Source organism: Triticum aestivum, chromosome 5B (genome assembly GCF_018294505.1).
Source record: "Triticum aestivum cultivar Chinese Spring chromosome 5B, IWGSC CS RefSeq v2.1, whole genome shotgun sequence".
NCBI lineage: Eukaryota > Viridiplantae > Streptophyta > Magnoliopsida > Poales > Poaceae > Triticum > Triticum aestivum.
This window is the reverse complement of record NC_057807.1, coordinates 382,338,150-382,358,147: the sequence shown is the minus strand read 5'-3', so window position 1 is coordinate 382,358,147 and position 19,998 is coordinate 382,338,150. Positions and strand designations below refer to the sequence as shown.

General features: G+C 45.7%; 1 protein-coding gene across 1 annotated transcript; it reads left to right on the top strand.

Annotated features, from left to right (window-relative positions):
• The first annotated feature begins 880 nt into the window (after positions 1-880).
• LOC123111964 (subtilisin-like protease SBT1.8) lies at positions 881-3,804 on the top strand. The gene is made up of 2 exons (XM_044532846.1): positions 881-2,603; positions 2,920-3,804. Exons 1-2 carry the CDS (start codon positions 962-964, stop codon positions 3,597-3,599), a joined length of 2,322 nt encoding a protein of 773 aa, XP_044388781.1. The 5' UTR covers positions 881-961; the 3' UTR covers positions 3,600-3,804.
• Positions 3,805-19,998: the final 16,194 nt, after the last annotated feature.

Genomic DNA, 19,998 nt, shown 5'->3' with positions numbered 1-19,998 from the left:
GCTTTCTCGACGGAATCCAGCTAGCTGCCACGGCGAAGTCGTGAAAGCGTGGAGCCACACGGCGCACGGTGTTGCTCCGCCCGAGAAAGTGGAGGCATGGGCGACGCAGTATTAGAAAGGGGCACGGTGGAAAGCCACGCGATCGCCGGATCGGATCACAGTGGCACGCACCGGCCACGCGCGATCATCGAGCTACTCTCGCCCACCGCGCGTGTTCACTCGCGCGGTGCGCCCCATGAACGCACACAGACACAGCCTCCGCCCCACCACCGGCACGCACCACGTACGGGCGACCGGTTGCCTCCCGGCGTTACAGCGACGCAGACATGAACTGCGGGCCGCGCGCGTACGTGCACGGCCATGGAGTGCGCCGCTTGGAAAGACGGGGCCGGTCGACCGGCGGAATAATGGGCACGGAGGCCGGACGCAGACACGCATCATGCACTGCCGGGCTATGCTTGATGCCCGATCGATCGGTGCGCTTTTGTGCCCCCCACCACAGTACTGCCACACTATTTCGTCGTGCAATTCTCGCGACGTGCAGTCGGCGCGCACTGCGGGAAAGTTTGACGCTGACACCAACGGAATTCCATCTTCTTCTTCTTCCTTTTTTTTTGTGAATAAACGGATTTCCATCTGTGCAGGCCAGGACCGTTACACGTACTGCAGTCATCTTCGGTGGTGACACTGATTGCTGATTCCGTGATACCGCCGTGACATGTGGACGCAAAGAATCGGATTTTTCTTTGCTTTCACTAATGGCGTACTGCAGAATTAGGTTTACGACAATTGTTGATCTGTGCTGCACAGAGAAATCAAGATCTTCCATTAGCGGGAAGTTCGTACGCGGCCACCTGGTTCTATATTTGAATCGAGCGCCTCGACGGATTGTCGCCACACGCACCACTCCCTCCACTCCCACTCCCACTCCCCCACGTACGCTGCGAGGTCCGAACGCGCAATGCAGCAACCACCCCGTCTCCTCCTCCTCCTCCTCCTCCTCTGCCTCGCCCCCTCGTCCGCGCTCGCCTCCGGCGGGGATGAAGGCGCGGCGACCTACATTGTGTACCTGAACCCCGCGCTCAAGCCGTCGCCGTACGCCACGCACCTCCACTGGCACCACGCGCACCTCGACGCGCTCTCCGTGGACCCCGAGCGCCACCTCCTCTACTCCTACACCACGGCCGCGCCGTCTGCCTTCGCCGCGCGCCTCCTCCCGTCACATGTGACCGAGCTCCGCGGCCATCCCGCCGTCGCGTCGGTCCACGAGGACGTCCTGCACCCGCTCCACACCACGCGCTCACCTTCGTTCCTCCACCTCCCGCCGTACAGCGCCCCGGCTCCTAACGCGGACGGCGGAAGCTCCGACGTCATCGTCGGGGTGCTCGACACCGGCGTGTGGCCCGAGAGCCCCAGCTTCGTCGATGCCGGCCTGAGCCCCGTGCCGTCGCGGTGGCGCGGGAGCTGCGAGACCAATGCCACCGACTTCCCCTCCTCGATGTGCAACCGCAAGCTCATCGGCGCGCGCGGCTTCTTCCGGGGCTTCGGGGCGGGCGGCAGGAACGGCTCCTCCCACGGAACCACCGAGCTCTCGTCGCCGAGGGACCACGACGGGCACGGCACCCACACGGCGTCCACGGCGGCGGGGGCCGTGGTGGCCGACGCGAGCCTCCTCGGGTACGCCCACGGCACGGCGCGGGGCATGGCGCCCGGGGCGCGCGTCGCGGCGTACAAGGTGTGCTGGAGGCAGGGATGCTTCAGCTCGGACATACTGGCGGGCATGGAGCAGGCCATCGAGGACGGAGTCGACGTGCTCTCGCTGTCGCTGGGAGGCGGCTCGTACCCGCTCTCCCGCGACCCCATAGCCATCGGCGCGCTGGCGGCCACCCGCCGCGGCATCGTCGTCGCGTGCTCCGCGGGGAACAGCGGGCCGGCGCCGTCGTCGCTAGTGAACACTGCCCCGTGGATCATCACCGTCGGAGCCGGCACGCTCGACCGGAACTTCCCGGCGTACGCGAAGCTCGGCAACGGCGAGACCCATGCCGGCATGTCGCTCTACTCAGGCGATGGGCTGTGTGACGACAAGTTCCCTCTGGTGTACAACAAAGGCATCCGCCCGGGCAGCAACGCGAGCAAGCTTTGCATGTCGGGCACGCTGGACGCGGCGGCGGTGAAGGGCAAGGTGGTCCTGTGCGACCGGGGCGGGAACTCGCGGGTGGAGAAGGGGCAGGTGGTGAAGCTGGCGGGCGGCGTCGGGATGGTGCTCGCGAACACCGCACAGAGCGGCGAGGAGGTCGTGGCGGACAGCCACCTGCTCCCTGCGGTCGCCGTGGGCGCCAAGAGTGGCGACGCCATAAGGACGTACGTGGAGTCGGACGCCGGCGCGGAGGTGGCGTTGAGCTTTGCCGGCACCGCCGTCGACGTGCACCCGGCGCCGGTGGTGGCCGCGTTTAGCTCCCGTGGGCCGAACAGGCAGGTGGCGCAGCTGCTGAAGCCGGACGTGATTGGACCGGGCGTGAACATCTTGGCCGGGTGGACGGGGTCCGTCGGGCCGACTGGGTTGACCATCGACGAGCGGCGGCCGGCGTTCAACATCTTGTCAGGTGAGCGCACGCTTTGCTTCTTCTTCAGTAGAAAAACTCTTGAGGATTGTACTGACCGGCACGTCTTTCTTGAAAATATGGACCTAAAACCCTAGACTTTACGGGTAGCCGTAGCAGCCATGCGAGCGTGCTATCGCTATGGTCGTCTTTAGGTGCTAGCCATCATGTTGTTAGCTTTAGGTGCAGTTCGCACGCATCGCAATGCCATGATAGTAATGGCAGGCTTTAGGCACGCGTTTTGGTGACTTCTCTTTCTCTCCAGTATGACTGAACTTACAAACTCGAGCTGCAAATAATTCAGTTTATGATGATGCAGGGACATCCATGTCGTGCCCTCACATCAGCGGCCTCGCGGCGTTCGTTAAGGCGGCGCACCCGGACTGGAGCCCCAGCGCCATCAAGTCCGCGCTCATGACCACCGCCTACACCGTCGACAACACCGGCTCGCCCCTCCTCGACGCGGCCGGCGCCAACGCCACGGCCTCGGCCACGCCATGGTCCTTCGGCTCCGGCCACGTCGACCCCGTCAAGGCCCTCTCCCCGGGCCTCGTCTACGACACGTCCATCGACGACTACGTTGCCTTCCTCTGCACCGTCGGCGGCGCCTCGCCCCGGCAGGTCCAGGCCATCACGGGGGCGCCGAACGCGACGTGCCAGCGGAAGCTGTCCAGCCCCGGCGACCTCAACTACCCGTCCTTCTCCGTCGTGTTCGGCCTCCGCAAGTCGCGCACCACCGTCAAGTACCACCGCGAGCTGACCAACGTCGGCGCCGCCGGGTCGGTGTACGCGGCCAAGGTCACCGGCCCGCCCAGCATCGTCGTGTCCGTGAAGCCGGCCAGGCTCGTGTTCAAGAAGGCCGGGGACAAGCTCAGGTACACCGTCGCGTTCAAGTCGACGGCGGAGGGCGGCCCGATGGACGCCGCGTTCGGGTGGCTGACGTGGAGCAGCGGGGAGCAGGACGTGCGGAGCCCGATATCGTATACGTGGGGGATGTAACACCCATGCATGGGCGAGTAAAATTCGTACGTAGCCGTGCCGGTGGCGTGATCGGCGTCGGCGGGGGAGATCGATGGAAGTGTTGCATAGGCTGGAAGAATTCTGGCTCCTGATTTCTGTGCTGTCAAAAAAGAGACAAGGCAATTAATTGTTTCAGGGGATGGGAACAGCACATTAATAAAAGGGATTGATTTGCTAGTAGTAATTTCCTCACTGCCTATAGAGCAGTTGTCTCAAAACAGTTTTAGTTCATCTTCCATAAATATATCAAGAAGCAGACACTTCAAAGAAACACAAAACTAACCTCTGGTTTCATACAAAATATACCATTTCCTCTCAGAGATGGCCTGCCGGCAGACGGGACGTGGAATTGAACTATGGTTATGTTCAGAAGTACCCTAGTTATATAGTGTCTTAATTATAACCATGCTTGACTATGCTTAATATAGGTTGAACTATGGTTGAACTATGCATGAGTGCGTTTATTATCTATGCCTGAGTATGCTTATATCTAGATGTGGGATGAGTATGTAATCAGTTTGGTTGATGAAATTTTATGCTTCTCTTAGACCAACATATGATTGCCCACATCACACACAGCTTACTAGCGTGAATCGTCTGTGTTATTTTCGATCTTCCCACATAATTTTATACTAGCAACTGTTTACCCACAACACGCATAGCTTATGTGTGAAGGGTTGGCAAAAAATTTGGTGTGGAGGTTTGGCAAAAAAAATTTGAACACGTATGGTGCATATTAGGGTGGATGTTTAGCGTGGGTATTTATTTCAGGGTCAACCGACAAAGAATATGTGACCCACTCTGAAACTTGGTGATTTTCCCAGATTGGAACCGTATGTGATGACTTTCATTGTGTCGTGGCATGTGTATTCAAATTGTCAAGAACGCATCCCCACGGATTGGACGTCTGCAACGTAGGATGTACACAGATCGAACGCTAGTCCATATCACCCTCGCACCGAAGTGATGTTAATCATAGACGGTTGGGTCTACCAAACCGTTGCCTCCGAAACGCATTCTAGGATTGAAAACCCTCACCACTCAATTCAAAACGGAAAAAAGAAAACCCTCAACCCCACGCGCCACCCCCTGGTCCCCATTCGCACCTCCACTCCTCCGTGACTCTGCATGTCACCGCTTATGGCCGCGGCAACCACTTAGCTCGACGCTTGTGCCGTTGCCAGTTACCGGCAAACCTCGCCGCATTTTGCCATTGCCGCTTGCCATCGACTTTTTCGATGCTGCTCGTCGTTGACCCAACTCCGCCAGATTTGGGAATCTACAGTATTGGATATTTTCTCATGGAGAACCAGGTAACTAATTTACTAAATTATTCGCTCATTTCTTATCCAAGTCCGTCTGCCCCTTTTAATCACCCTGCCGAAATCGATGTGAATTCATTTTTCTTCTAGCTGATTTGAGGGTTTTCATTCATAGAGAGTATAGTGCAAGGGGACATTAGGCCTATGCGGCCTCGGCCAGACAACCAAGGAGTTCCATCTCACTGTACCAGATGACTTCATGAAGCGCACGGTATGTTCAATCTCACCCTACCTCGGTTGACATGGCCTACTTTTCTGAACATATACTATATATTGCTACATTTGGATAAAAGGTGCCACATGCAGCATATACGTCGAAGGTTTTTCTTCTTCTTTCTATATTAGGAAAATTAATGTTGCATTGTTCTTTCGATTACTCTCATATTTGCATGACATCATGATTACATTATCTGTTTAATTATAATGTTTTGTCCTTTGATTTCAAATGTTGTAATATTCTTTCAATTACTCTCATATTTGCATGTTACCATATTCTCTAACAACCTTATCATTTCCTTCAGTACATCCCTTGCTTTGCAACAACAACTGTAATACACAGTCTTAGCCTCTACATCACTGAAGACTCCAGGGATGTCATATTGAACACAAATCATGGATTTACAATCTTCGCTTCTGTAAAACTTGATGAACATGGTCATTCCTATTTTGGTGCGGGCCTTTCGACAAAAAATTCTAAATTTTATGTAGTGAAACTTGTCACTAAAATTGCACTGTACCTAAAAAAGCCTGGTCATATAATATATGGTAACTTCCTGGACGATATTACCCGTCTAAACTTTGTTCTAAGTAAGTGTTTTTTTAATATCTGCATGTTGACTTACCTAGCAATATCAAAGTAATTGTATAGTATTTATGAAGGAAATATGCCCTAGAGGCAATAATAAAGTTGTTATTTTATATTTCCTTACTTCATGATAAATGTTTATTATTCATGCTAGAATCGTATTAACCGGAAACTTGATACATGTGTGAATACATAGACAAAACACCGTGTCCCTAGTATGCCTCTACTAGACTAGCTCGTTGATCAAAGATAGTTAAGTTTCCTAGCCATGGACATGTCATTTGATAAACGAGATCACATCATTAGTCAAATGATGTGATGGACAAGACCCATCCGTTATCTTAGCATAATGATCGTTCAATTTTATTGCTACTACTTTTTTCGTGTCAAATATATATTCCTCCGACTATGAGTTTATGCAACTCCTGGACACCAGAGGAATGCCTTGTGTGCTATCAAATGTCACAATGTAACTGAGTGATTATAAAGATGCTCTACAGGTATCTCCGAAGGTGTTTGTTGGGTTGGCATAGATCGAGATTAGGATTTGTCACTCCGAGTATCGGAGAGGTATCTCTGGGCCCTTTCGATAATGCACATCATATGAAGCCTTGCAAGCAATGTGACTAATGAGTTAGTTACGGTATGATGCACTACGAAATGAGTAAAGAGACTTTCCGGTAACGAGATCGAACTAGGTTTGAAGAAACCGATGATCGAATCTCGGGCAAGTAACATACCGATGACAAAGGGAATAACTATGTTGACATTGCAGTTCGGCCGATAAAGATCTTCGTAGAATATGTGGGAACCAATATGAGCATCCAGGTTCCGCTATTGGTTATTGACCTGAGAGGTGTCTCGGTCATGTCTACATAGTTCTCGAACTCGTAGGATCCGCACGCTTAACGTCCGATGATGATATGTATTATATGAGTTATGTGTTTTGGTGACTGAAGGTTGTTCGGAGTCCCGGATGAGATCACGGACATGACGACGAGTCTCGAAATGGTCGAGAGGTAAAGATTGGTATATTGGAATGTTATATTCGGACACCGGAATGGTATCGGAAAGGTTCAGATATTTTTTGGAGTACCGGGAGGTTATCGGAACCCCCCAGGGAATTGTTGGGCCAACATGGGCCATAGGAGAGGGGGGAGGCAACCCACATGGGGTGGCCGCACCCCCTCCCTTGGGGAATCCGAATTGGAATAGGGGAGGGGGCGTGCCCCCTTTCCTTCTCCTCTCCCCTCTCCCTTTCCCCTTTCCCCCTCTGGAAGAAGGAAAAAAGGGGGGGGGATACTACTAGTAGTGGAGTCCTAGTAGGACTCCCCCCATGGCACGCACCCGTCGTGGCTGGCCTCCTCCCCTCTCCCTCCTTTATATACGGGGGCGCGGGGGGGGGGGGGGGGGCACCTCAAGGCATATCAATTGTTTAGCCGTGTGCGGTGCCCCCCTCCATCATTTACTCCTGCGGTCATATTGTCGTAGTTCTTAGGCGAAGCCCTGCGCGAATCACTTCACCAACACCGTCATCACGCTGTCAGCTGACGGAACTCATCGACTCCTTCGAGCCTCTACTGTATGAAGAGTACGAGGGACGTCATCGAGCTAAACATGTGCAGAACTCGGAGGTGCCGTACGTTCGACACTTGATCGGTTGATTCGAGAAGACGTTCCACTACATCAACCGCGTTAAGTTAATGCTTCTGCTTTCGGTCTATGAGGGTATGTGGACACACTCTCCCCCTCTCGTTGCTATGCATCTCCTAGATAGATCTTGCGTGAGCGTAGGAATTTTTTTGAAATTGCATGCTACGTTTCCCAACAGCGGCATCTGAGTGAGGTCTATGCGTAGATGATATGCACGAGTAGAACACAAAGAGTTGTGGGCGGCGATCATCATACTGCTTACCACCAATGTCTTATTTTGATTCGGCGTTATTGTTGGATGGAGTGGCCCAGGCCAACCTTACATGACCGCGTTCATGAGACCGGTTCCACCGACAGACATGCAACTAGTTTTGCATAAAGGTGGCTGGCGAGTGTCTGTTTCTCCAACTTTAGTTGAATCGAATTTGACTGCGACTGGTCCTTGTGAAGGTTTAAACAGCAAACTTGATAAATCACCGTTGTGGTTTTTGTGCCGTAGGTATGTACGGTTCATGCTAGAATCCTGTAGCAGCCATGTAAAACTTGCAACAAAAAAAGTAGAGGACGTCTAACTTGTTTTTGCAGGGCATGTTGTGATGTGATATGGCCAAGGCATGATGTGATATAAATTGTTGTATGAGATGATCATGTTTTGTAACAAGTTATCGGCAACTAGCAAGAGCCATATGGTTGTCTCTTTATTATATGAAATACAAACACTATGTAATTGCTTTACTTTATCGCCAAGCGGTAGTGATAGTCATAGAAGCAATGGTTAGCGAGACGACCACGAGGCTACGATGGAGATGAAGGTGTCAAGCCGGTGACAATGGAGATCATGATGTTGCTTCAATGATGGAGACAAAAGCACAAGATGATGATGGCCATATCATGTCACATATTTTGATTGCATGTGATGTTTATCTTCATGCATCTTATTTTGCTTAGTACGGTGGTAGCATTATAAGATGACCCCTTACTAAAATTTCAAGGTATAAGTGTTCTCCCTGAGTATGCACCGTTGTGAAAGTTCTTCGTGCTGAGACACCACGTGATGATCGGGTGTGATAAGCTCTACGTTCAAATACAATGGGTGCAAGCCAGTTTTGCACACGTGAAATACCCGGGTTAAACTTGACGAGCCTAGCATATACAGATATGTCCTCAGAACACTGGAGACCGGAAGGTCGAACGTGAATCATATAGTAGATATGATCAACATAGTGATGTTTACCATTGATGAGTACTCGATCTCACGTGATGATCGGACATGGTTTAGTTGATTTGGATCACGTATCATTTGGACAACTTGAGGGATGTCTATCTAAGTGGGTTCTTAAGTAATATGATTAATTGAACTTAATTTATCATGAACTTAGTCCTGATAGTATTTGCAAATTATGTTGTAGATCAATAGCCCGCGTTGTAGCTTCCCTATGTTTTTTGATATATTCCTAGAGAAAACTAAGTTGAAATATGATAGTAGCAATGATGCGTACTGGGTCCGTGATCTGAGGTTTATCCTCATTGCTGCACAGAAGAATTATGTCCTTGATGCACCGCTAGGTGACAAACCTATTGCAGGAGCAGATATAGACGTTATGAACGTTTGGCTAGCTCAATATGATGACTACTTGATAGTTTAGTGCACCATGCTTTACGGCTTAGGACCGAGACTTCAAAAATGTTTTGAACGCCACAGATCATATGAGATGTTCCAAGAGCTGAAATTGGTATTTCAGACTCATGCCCATGTCGAGAAGTATGAGACCTCTGACAAGTACTTCACCTAAAAGATGGAGGAGAATAGCTCACATAGTGAGCATGTGCTCAGAATGTCTGGGTACTACAATTGCTTGAATCAAGTGAGAGTTAATCTTCTAGATAAGATAGTGATTGACAGAGTTCTCTAGTCAACATCACCAAGTTACTGGAAATTCATGATGAACTATAATATGCAAGGGATGACGAAAGTGATTCCCGAGCTCTTCGTGATGCTGAAATCGATGAAGGTAGAAATCGAGAAAAATATCAAGTGTTGATGATTAAACAAGACCACTAGTTTCTAGAAAAGGGCAAAAGTTAAAAGAAGGGTAACTTCAAGAAGAATGACAAGCAAGTTTTCACTCCTGGGAAGAAACCAAAAATGGACCCCAAGCCTGAAACTGAGTGCTTCTACTGCAAAGGAAATGGTCGTTAGAAGCGGAACTACCCCAAATATTTGGCGGATAAGAAGGAGGGCAAAGTGAATAAAGGTATATTTGATATACATGTTATTGATGTGTACCTTACTAGTGCTCATAGTATCCCCTAGGTATTTGATACATGTTCGGTTGCTAAGATTAGTAACCCGAAATAGGAGTTGCAGAAAAAATAGAGACTAGTTGAGGGTGAAGTGATGATGTGTGTTGGAAGTGGTTCCAAGATTGATATGATCATCGTAGCACACTCCCTATACTTTCAGGATTAGTGTTGAACCTAAATAAATGTTATTTGGTGTTTGCGTTGAGCATGAATATGATTAGATCATGTTTAGTGCAAATATGGTTATTCATTTAAGGCAGAGAATAATTGTTATTACGTTTACATGAATAAAACCTTCTATGGTCATACACCCAATGTTAATGGTTATTGAATCTCGATCGTAGTAATACACATATTCATAATATTGATGCCAAAATATGCAAAGTTGATAATGATAGTGCAACTTATTTGTGGCACTGCCATTTGGGTCATATTGATATAAAGTGCATGAAGAAGCTCCATGTAGATGGACTTTTGGAATCACTTGATTATGAATCATTTGATACTTGCGAACCGTGCCTTATGGGCAAGATGAGTAAAACTTCGTTCTCCGGAACAATGGAACGAGCTAATGACTTATTGGAAATAATACATACCGATGTATGCGATCCGATGAGTATTGAAGCTCATGGCGAGTATCGTTATTTTCTGACCTTCATAGATGATTTGAGCAGATATGGGAATATCTACTTAATGAAACACAAGTCTGGAACATTTGAAAAAGTTCAAAGAATTTCAGAGTGAAGTGGAGAATCATTGTAACAAGAAAATAAAGTTTCTACAATCTGATCATGGAGGCGAATATTTGAGTTACGAGTTTGGCCTTCATTTAAAACAATGTGGAATAGTTTCACAACTCATGCCACCTGGAACACCACAGCGTAATGGTGTGTCCGAACATCATAACCGTACTTTATTAGATATGGGAAACTGAAGGAAATATGCCCTAGAGGCAGTAATAAAGTTGTTATTCTATATTTCCTTACTTCATGATAAATGTTTATTATTCATGCTAGAATTGTATTAACCAGAAACTTGATACATGTGTGAATATATAGACAAAACACTGTTTCCCTAGTATGCCTCTACTAGACTAGCTTATTGATCAAAGATGGTTAAGTTTCCTAGCCATGGACATGAGTTGTCATTTGATAAATGGGATCACATCATTAGTGGAATGATGTGATGGACAAGACCCATCCATTAGCTTAGCATAATGATCGTTCAGTTTTATTGCTATTGCTCTCTTCGTGTCAAATATATATTCCTCCGACTGTGAGATTATGCAACTCCCGGTCACCGGAGGAATGCCTTATGTGCTATCAAACGTCACTTTGTAACTGAGTGATTATAAAGATGCTCTATAGGTATCTCCGAAGGTGTTTTTTGGGTTGGCATTGATCAAGATTATGATTTGTCACTTCGAATATTAGAGAGGTATCTCTGGGCCCTCTCGGTAATGCACATCATATGAAGCCTTGCAAGCAATGTGACTAATGAGTTAGTTACAAGATGAAGCACTATGGAATGAGTAAAGAGACTTGCCGATAATGAGATTGAACTAGGTATGAAGGTACCGACGATCAAATCTCGGGCAAGTAACATATCAATGACAACGGGAATAACTATGTTGACATTGCGGTTCGACCGATAAAGATCTTCGTAGAATATGTGGGAACCAACATGGGCATCCAGGTTCCGCTATTGGTTATTGACCGAAGAGGTGTCTCGGTCATGTGTACATAGTTCTCGAACCCATAGGGTCCACACGCTTAACGTTCGATGGCGATATGTATTATATGAGTTATGTGTTTTGGTGACCAAAGGTTGTTCGGAGTACTAGCTGAGATCACGTACACGATGAGGAGTCTTGAAATGGTTGAGAGGTAAAGATTGATATATTGAAAGGTTATGTTCTGACACCAGAAATGTTTTAGAAAGGTTTGGATATTTTTTGGAGTACCGGGAGGTTACTAGATCCCCCTTGGGGAATTGTTGGGCCATAATGGGCCATAGGAGGGAGGGGAGGCAGCCCACAAGGGGTGGCCATGCCCCCTCCCATGGGGAGTCCGAATTGGACTAGGGGAGGGGACGCACCCCCCTTTCCTTCTCCTCTTCCCTCTCCCTTTCCCCTTTTCCCCCTCCGGAAGAAGGAAAAAAAGGGGGGGGTGAATCCTACTAGGAGTGGAGTCCTAGTAGGACCCCCCCCCCATGGCATGCTCCCCTTGTGGACGGACTCCTCCCCTCTCCCTCCTTTATATACAGGGGCGGGGGGGGGGCACCTCAAGGCATATCAATTGTTTAGCCATGTGCAGTGCCCCCCTCCACCATTTACTCCTCCGGTCATATTGTCGTAATGCTTAGGAGAAGCCCTGTGCGGATCACTTCACCAACACCATCATCACGCCGTCGTGCTGACGGAACTCATCGACTCCTTCGAGCCTCTACTGGATCAAGAGTTCAAGGGATGTCATCGAGCTGAACGTGTGCAGAACTCGGAGGTACAATACGTTCGGCACTTGATCGATTGATTCGAGAAGACGTTCTACTACATCAACCACGTTAAGTTAATGCTTCCGCTTTCGGTCTATGAGGGTACATGGACACACTCTCCCCCTCTCGTTGCTATGCATCTCCTAGATAGATCTTGCATGAGTGTAGGATTTTTTTTGAAATTGCATGGTACATTTCCCAACAATTTAAGCAACCAATTGGGATTCCATTTTCTGACTCTGTTAAGTCTGTTCCTACCTAGTAACTTCTAGTTAGCAATACACTTTTCTTCTGCCCTGTTCTAACTGAATATTCCATATCCTCCCACTCGTCCACTCCTATCATATAGCGCCACCACCGAGGAGACTTCGGAGGTAGAAAACAGGCCTGCCAACAAGAGGAGGCGGGTCGAGCAAGAACATCAAGCGAGTCCGATGGGCCTAGAATTCATTAGCAGCCTCCCCAATGATATGTTGATAGTCATCATCTCCCTCCTACCAATAAAATATGGTGCGCAGACAAGCGTCCTTTCCCGGCGGTGGCGCCCCCTATGGCACTCCACACATCTCGACCTCTTCGACGTCCACAAGTTCTGTGATGGCTATTGCAAAAGCTTGGGCGCATTGAGGGAGTCCTGGACTAGGGGGTACTTGGGTGGCCGACCTATCTCTCATTGGTCGGACTGTTGGGCCACATTGTATCCGGACCAAAGACTTTTGTGCCTTGGTGTGTGCTCCAAGTCAAGATGGAAGATCCAACGTTACCCTGATGTAACTGCTACCTCTTGAGCTTGCGTTGGTTTTTCCCTTGAAGACGAAAGGGTGATGCAGCAAAGTAGAGTAAGTATTTCCCTCAGTTTGAGAACCAAGGTATCAATCGAGTAGGAGACAACGCACAAGTCACCGAATAACTGCACAAACAATCAAACAAACTTGCACCCAACGCGATAAAGGGGTTGTCAATCCCTTCATGGTTACTTGCAAAACTGAGATCCGATAGAGATAGATAAACGGTAAACTAAATATTTTTGGTATTTTTGGTTTATAGATCGGAAAGTAAAAGATTGCAAAATAGTAGATCCGAAACTAATATGATGGAAAATAGAACTTATATGATGGAAAAGAGACCTCAGGGCCATAGGTTTCACTAGTGGCTTCTCTCAAGATAGCAAATAATATGGTGGGTGAACAAATTACTACCGAGAAATTGATAGAAGAGCGCATAATTATGACGATATCTAAGGCAATGATCATGAACATAGGCATCACGTCCGTGTCAAGTAGACCGACTCCTGCCTGCATCTACTACTATTACTCCACACATCGACTGCTATCCACCATGGATCTAGAGTATTAAGTTCATAAAGAACGGAGTAATGCATTAAGTAAGATGACATGATGTAGAGGAATTAACTCAAGAAATATGATGAAAACCCCATCTTTTTATCCTCGATGGCAACAATACAATACGTGCCTTGCTGTCCCTACTGTCACTGGGAAAGGACACCACAAGATTGAACCCAAAGCTAAGCACTTCTCCCATTGCAAGAAAAACCAATGTAGTAGGCCAAACTAAACCGATAATTCGAAGAGACTTGCAAAGATATCAAATCATGCATATAAGAATTCAGAGAAGATTCAAATAATATTCATAGATTATCTAATCATGAATCCACAATTCATCGGATCTCGGCAAACACAACACAAATGAGTATTACATCAAATAGGTCTCCAAGAACATCGAGGAGAACATGGTATTGAGAATCAAAGAGAGAGAAGAAGCCATTTAGATACTAGCTATGGACCCGCAGGTTTGTGGTAAACTACTCACGCTTCATCGGAAGGGCAATGGTGTTGATGTAGAAGCCCTCCATGATCGAATCCCCCTCAAGCAGGACACTGGAAAAGGCCCCTAGATGGGATCTCACGGGTACAAAAGGTTGCGGTAGTGGAAAAGTGTTTTTGTGGCTCCCCGTGATGGTTTTGGGGTATAAGAGTATATATGCACGAAAGAATTAGGTTAGGAGACCCACGAGGGGCCCACAAGACAGGGGGGCGCCCTACCCCCTGGGCGCGCCCTCCACCCTTGTGGCCGCCTCGTGGCTCCTCCGAATTCATCTCCAAGTCTCATGGTTTGCTTCTGGTCCAAGAAAGATCATCGCGCAAGTTTTATTCTGGTTGGACTCCATTTGGTATTCCTTTTCTGCGAAACTCTAAAACAGGCAAAAAACAGAAACTGGCACTAGGCTCTAGGTTAATAGGTTAGTCCCAAAAATAATATAAAATAGCATATTAATGCATATAAAACATCCAAAACAGATAATATAATAGCATGGAACAATAAAAAATTATAGATATGTTGGATACGTATCAAGCATCCCCAAGCTTAATTCCTGCTCATCCTCTAGTAGGTAAATGATAAAAATAGAATTTTTGATGTGGAATGCTACCTAACATATTTATCAATGTAATCTTCTTTATTGTGGCATGAATGTTCAGATCCGTAAGATTCAAAACAAAAGTTTAATATTGACACAGAAACAATAATACTTCAAGCATACTAATAAAGCAATAATGTCTTCTCAAAATAACATGGCCAAAGAAACCTATCCCTTCAAAATCATATAGTCTGGCTATGCTCCATCTTCATCACACAAAATATTGAGATCATGCACAACCCCAATGACAAGCCAAGCAATTGTTTCATATTTTGATGTTCTCAAACTTTTTCAACTTTCACATAATACATGAGCATGAGCCATGGATATAGCACCATGGTGGAAGAGAATATGGTGGTTGTGGAGAAGACAAAAAGAGGGAGATAGTCTCACATCAACTAGGCGTATCAACGGGCTATGGAGATGCCCACCAATAGATATCAATGTGAGTGAGTAGGGATTGCCATGCAACGGATGCACTAGAGCTATAAGTGTATGAAAGCTCAAAAAGAAACTAAGTGGGTGTGTATCCAACTTTCTTTCTCACGAAGACCTAGGGCAATTGAGGAAGCCCATCATTGGAATATACAAGCCAAGTTATATAATGAAAATTTTCCACTAGTATATGAAACTGATATCATGGGAGACTCTCTATCATGAAGATCATGGTGCTACTTTGAAGCACAAGTGTGGTAAAAGGATAGTAGCATTGCCCCTTCTCTCTTTTTCTCTCATTTTTTGGGCCTTTCTCATTTTTTGTTTGGCCTCTTTTTTTCTTCCGAAGTCTCATCATGACTTGTGGGGGAATCATAGCCTCCATCATCCTTTCCTCACATGGGACAATGCTCTAATAACGAATATCATCACACTTTTATTTACTTACAACTCAAGAATTACAACTCGATATTTAGAACAAGATATGACTCTATATGAATGCTTCCGGCGGTGTACCGGGATGTGCAACGACTCAAGAGTGACATGTATGAAAGAATTATGAACGGTGGCTTTGCCATAAATACATTGTCAACTACATGATCATGCAAAGCAATATGACAATGATGAAACGTGTCATAATAAATGGAACGGTGGAAAGTTGCATGGCAATATATCTTGGAATGGCTATGGAAATGCCATAATAGGTAGGTATGGTGGCTGTTTGGAGGAAGGTATATGGTGGGTGTATGGTACCGGCGAGAGTTGCCCGACACAAGAGAGGCTAGTAATGGTGGAAGGGTGAGAGTGCGTATAATCCATGGACTCAACATTAGTCATAAAGAACTCACATAGTTATTGCAAAAATCTATTAATTATCGAAATGAAGTACTACGCGCATGCTTCTAGGGGGATAGATTGGTAGGAAAAGACCATCGCTCATCCCCGACCGCCACTCATAAGGAAGACAATAAAAAAAAATCATGCTCCGACTTCATCACATAACGGTTCACCATACGTGCATGCTATGGGAATCACAAACTTTAACACAAGTATGTATCAAATTCAAAACTACTCACTAGCATGACTCCAATATCACCATCTTCATCTCTCAAAACAATCATAAAGAATCAAACTTCTCATAGTATTCAATGCACTTTATATGAAAGTTTTTATTATATCCGTCTTGGATGCCTATCATATTAGGATTAAATTTATAACCAAAGCAAATTACCATGTTGTTATAAAGACTCTCAAAATAATATAAGTGAAGCATGAGAGTTCATCAATTTCTATAAAATAAGGCCACTGCCGTGCTCTAAAAAGATATAAGTGAAGCACTAGAGCAAAATTGCCTAGCTCAAAAGATATAAGTGAAGCACATAAAGTATTCTAATAAATCACGATTCATGCTTGTCTCTCTCAAAATGTGTTGATGACCCACAAGTGTAGGGGATCTATCATAGTCCTTTCGATAAGTAAGAGTGTCGAACCCAACGAGGAGCAGAAGGAAATGATAAGCGATTTTCAGTAAGGTTTTCTCTGCAAGCACTGAAATTGTAGGTAATAAATAGTTTTGTGACAAGATAAATTGTAACGAGTAACAAGCAATAAAAGTAAATAATGTGCAGCAAGGTGGCCCAATCCTTTTTGTAGCAAAGGACAAGCCTCGACAATTTCTTATAATGAGAAAAGCGCTCCCGAGGACACATGGGAATTATCGTCAAGCTAGTTTTCATCACGCTCATATGATTCGCGTTCGGTACTTTGATAATTTGATATGTGGGTGGACCAGTGCTTGGGTACTGCCCTTACTTGGACAAGCATCCCACTTATGATTAACCCCTATTGCAAGCATCCAAAACTACAAAAGAAGTACTAAGGTAAACCTAACCACAGCATTAAACATATGGATCCAAATCAGCCCCTTACGAAGCAACACATAAACTAGGGTTTAAGCTTATGTCACTCTAGCAACCCATCATCTACTTATTACTTCCCAATGCCTTCCTCTAGGCCCAAATAATGGTGAAGTGTCATGTAGTCGACGTTCACATAACACCACTTGAGGAAAGACAACATACATCTCATCAAAATGTCGAACGAATACCAAATTCACATGACTACTAATAGCAAGACTTCACCCATGTCCTCAGGAACAAACGTAACTACTCACAAAGCATATTCATGTTCATAATCAGAGGAGTAATAATATGCATTAAGGATCTGAACATATGATCTTCCACCAAGTAAACCAATAAGCATCAACTACAAGGAGTAATCAACACTACTAGCAACCCATAGGTACCAATTTTTGGTTTTGGATACAAGATTGGATACAAGAGATGAACTAGGGTTTGAGAGGAGATGGTGCTGGTGAAGATGTTGATGGAGATTGACCCTCTCCCGATGGGAGGATCGTTGGTGATGACGATGGTGATGATTTCCCCCTCCTGGAGGGAAGTGTCCCCGGCAGAAGAGCTCTGCCGGAGCTCTAGATTGGTTCCGCCTCGTGGCAGCGGAGTTTCATCCCGTAAGCTTGCCCACAATTTTTTCCAAGGTAAAAGCCTTCATATAGCAAAAGATGGACACCGGAGGGCCACCAGGGGGCCCAGGAGACAGGGGGCGCGCCCAGTAGGGGTGGGCACGCCCCCCACCCTCCTAGCCAGGGTGTGGGATCCCTAAGGTGTTTCTTCCGCTCAATAATTCTTATTAATTCCAAAAATAAGTTTCGTGGAGTTTTAGGTCTTTTGGAGCAGTGCAAAATAGGTTTCCGATATTTGCTCCTTTTCCAGCCAGAATTTCAGCTGCCGGAATTCCCCCTCTTCATGGTAAACCTTATAAAATAAGAGAGAATAGCCATAAGTATTGATATATAATGTGTAATAACAGCCCATAATGCAATAAATATTGATATAAAATCATGATGCAAAATGGACGTATCAACTCCCCCAAGCTTAGACCTCGCTTGTCCTCAAGCGGAAGCCGAAATCAAAAAATATGTCCACATTTTTAGAGATAGAGGTGTCGATAAAAGTAAAATACGGACATGAGGGCATCGTGATTATTCTTATAACAGCAACATAAATAGATTTTTGTCATATGACTTCTTATGCTCAAGTAACAATCAATTCACAATGTCAAGTATGGTTCAGAAACTTCATTGAAAGCTAACAAACTATAATCTCAGTCATTGAAGCAATTGCAATTTATCATAACATCAGAAAGAGTCAAGAATAGAGCTTTTCGGCAAGTCCACATACTCAACTATCATGTAGTCTTCTACAATTGCTAACACTCACACAATACTTGTGGTTATGGAGTTTCAGCTGGACACTGAGAAAGATAGGGGCTTATTGTGTTGCCTCCCAACGTATTCACCTTTAGGTGATGTCAACAATAATAGTCCATGCTAACGAACATCCAAATGGATATATATATCATGATCTTTCAAACACAAGGAGCTTGCCAAAGGATAAAATGAAAAAGGGAAAGGTGAAGATTACCTTGACTCAAGCATAAAGTAAAAAACATAAAGTAAAAGATAGGCCCTTCGCAAAGGGAAGCAGAGGTTGTCATGCGCTTTTAGGGTTGGATACACAAAATCTTAGTACGAAAGAACGCCACTTTATATTGCCACTTTTATATGGACCTTTATTATGCAGTCCGTCGCTTTTATTGCTTCCATAACAAGATCGTATAAAGCTTATTTTCTCTGCACTAATAAGTCATGCATATTTAGAGAGCAATTTTTATTGCCTGCACCAATGACAACTTACTTGAAGGATCTTACTCAATCCATAGGTAGATATGGTGGACTCTCATGGCAAAACTAGGTTTAAGGATATTTGGAAGCACAAGTAGTATCTCTACTTGGTGCTGGGAATTTGGCTAGCATGAGGGGGAAAGGCAAGCTCAACATGTTTGGAAGGTCAATGACAATGTACTTTAACTGAGATGTGAGAAAACATAAACCATTACGTTGTCTTCCTTATCCAACGTCGACTCTTTTAGCATGTCATACTTAATGAGTGCTCACAATCATAAAAGATGTCCAAGATAGTATATTTATATGTGAAACCTCTCTTTCCTTATTACTTCCTATTAATTGCAATGATGACCAAAACTATGTTTATCAACTCTCAACAACCTTTATGTTTATCAACTCTCAATAATTTCTATGTGTGAAGTTATTACTATCCATAAGATCAATATGAACTCTTTTATTCTTTTTATTCTTTCTATTTTTCTTAAGATCATAGCAAGATAGCAAAACCCTTGAATCAACACTAATCTTTATTATAGATAGCTCACGGACTTGATTACATAAAGAGATCACAAAGCAAAACTCAAAACTACTTGATATCAAACCTTCAATCTACTAGATCAAGATACTACTAAAAGGATCGAACTAAACAAAATAGTAAAGATAGGAGTGTGATGGTGATACGATACCGGGGCACCTCCCCCAAGCTTGGCAGTTGCCAAGGGGAGTGCCCATACCCATGTGATTATGTCTCCTTCTTCAAAGTTGGTGTTGTGATCTTTTTGGCGATAATTCCCCTCAGGATACGATTCTCCTCCTCGAGCTTATTGACTTGTTGCTTGAGGTTCATATTTTCCTTGCGGAGCTTGCCTGCTATTGCTAAAGCTCCTTTTACCCAAGGGTGTTGCATAGCTTCTGGAGAACAAGTAACACTCTTTTTCATATTTTCGTAAGAAAGAAATTTAGCATTGGAAGGGATGACCGAATTTGGAACAGCCGAGCTCTGTAGTTCCTCCATTACGAATCCTGCTTGAAAGCAGGAGGTGACTTCTTGATCTTCCTCCATGGCATATATCCTTTTCAAGTCGGCCTCCATCTCATCCTCCGTTAATGGTCCAAAGTGATAAGCATCACTTTTTGCTCCTAGACCTAGTGTCGGGTGAGAC

What these genes read in the sequence shown, in the direction of transcription:
- LOC123111964 (XM_044532846.1), top strand. Translation starts at nt 962, where the DNA reads ATGCAGCAACCACCCCGTCTCCTCCTCCTCCTCCTCCTCCTCTGCCTC. An exon ending in GGCGTTCAACATCTTGTCAG is followed by an intron (nt 2,604 to 2,919) that starts GTGAGCGCACGC and finishes ATGATGATGCAG; the next exon opens with GGACATCCATGTCGTGCCCT.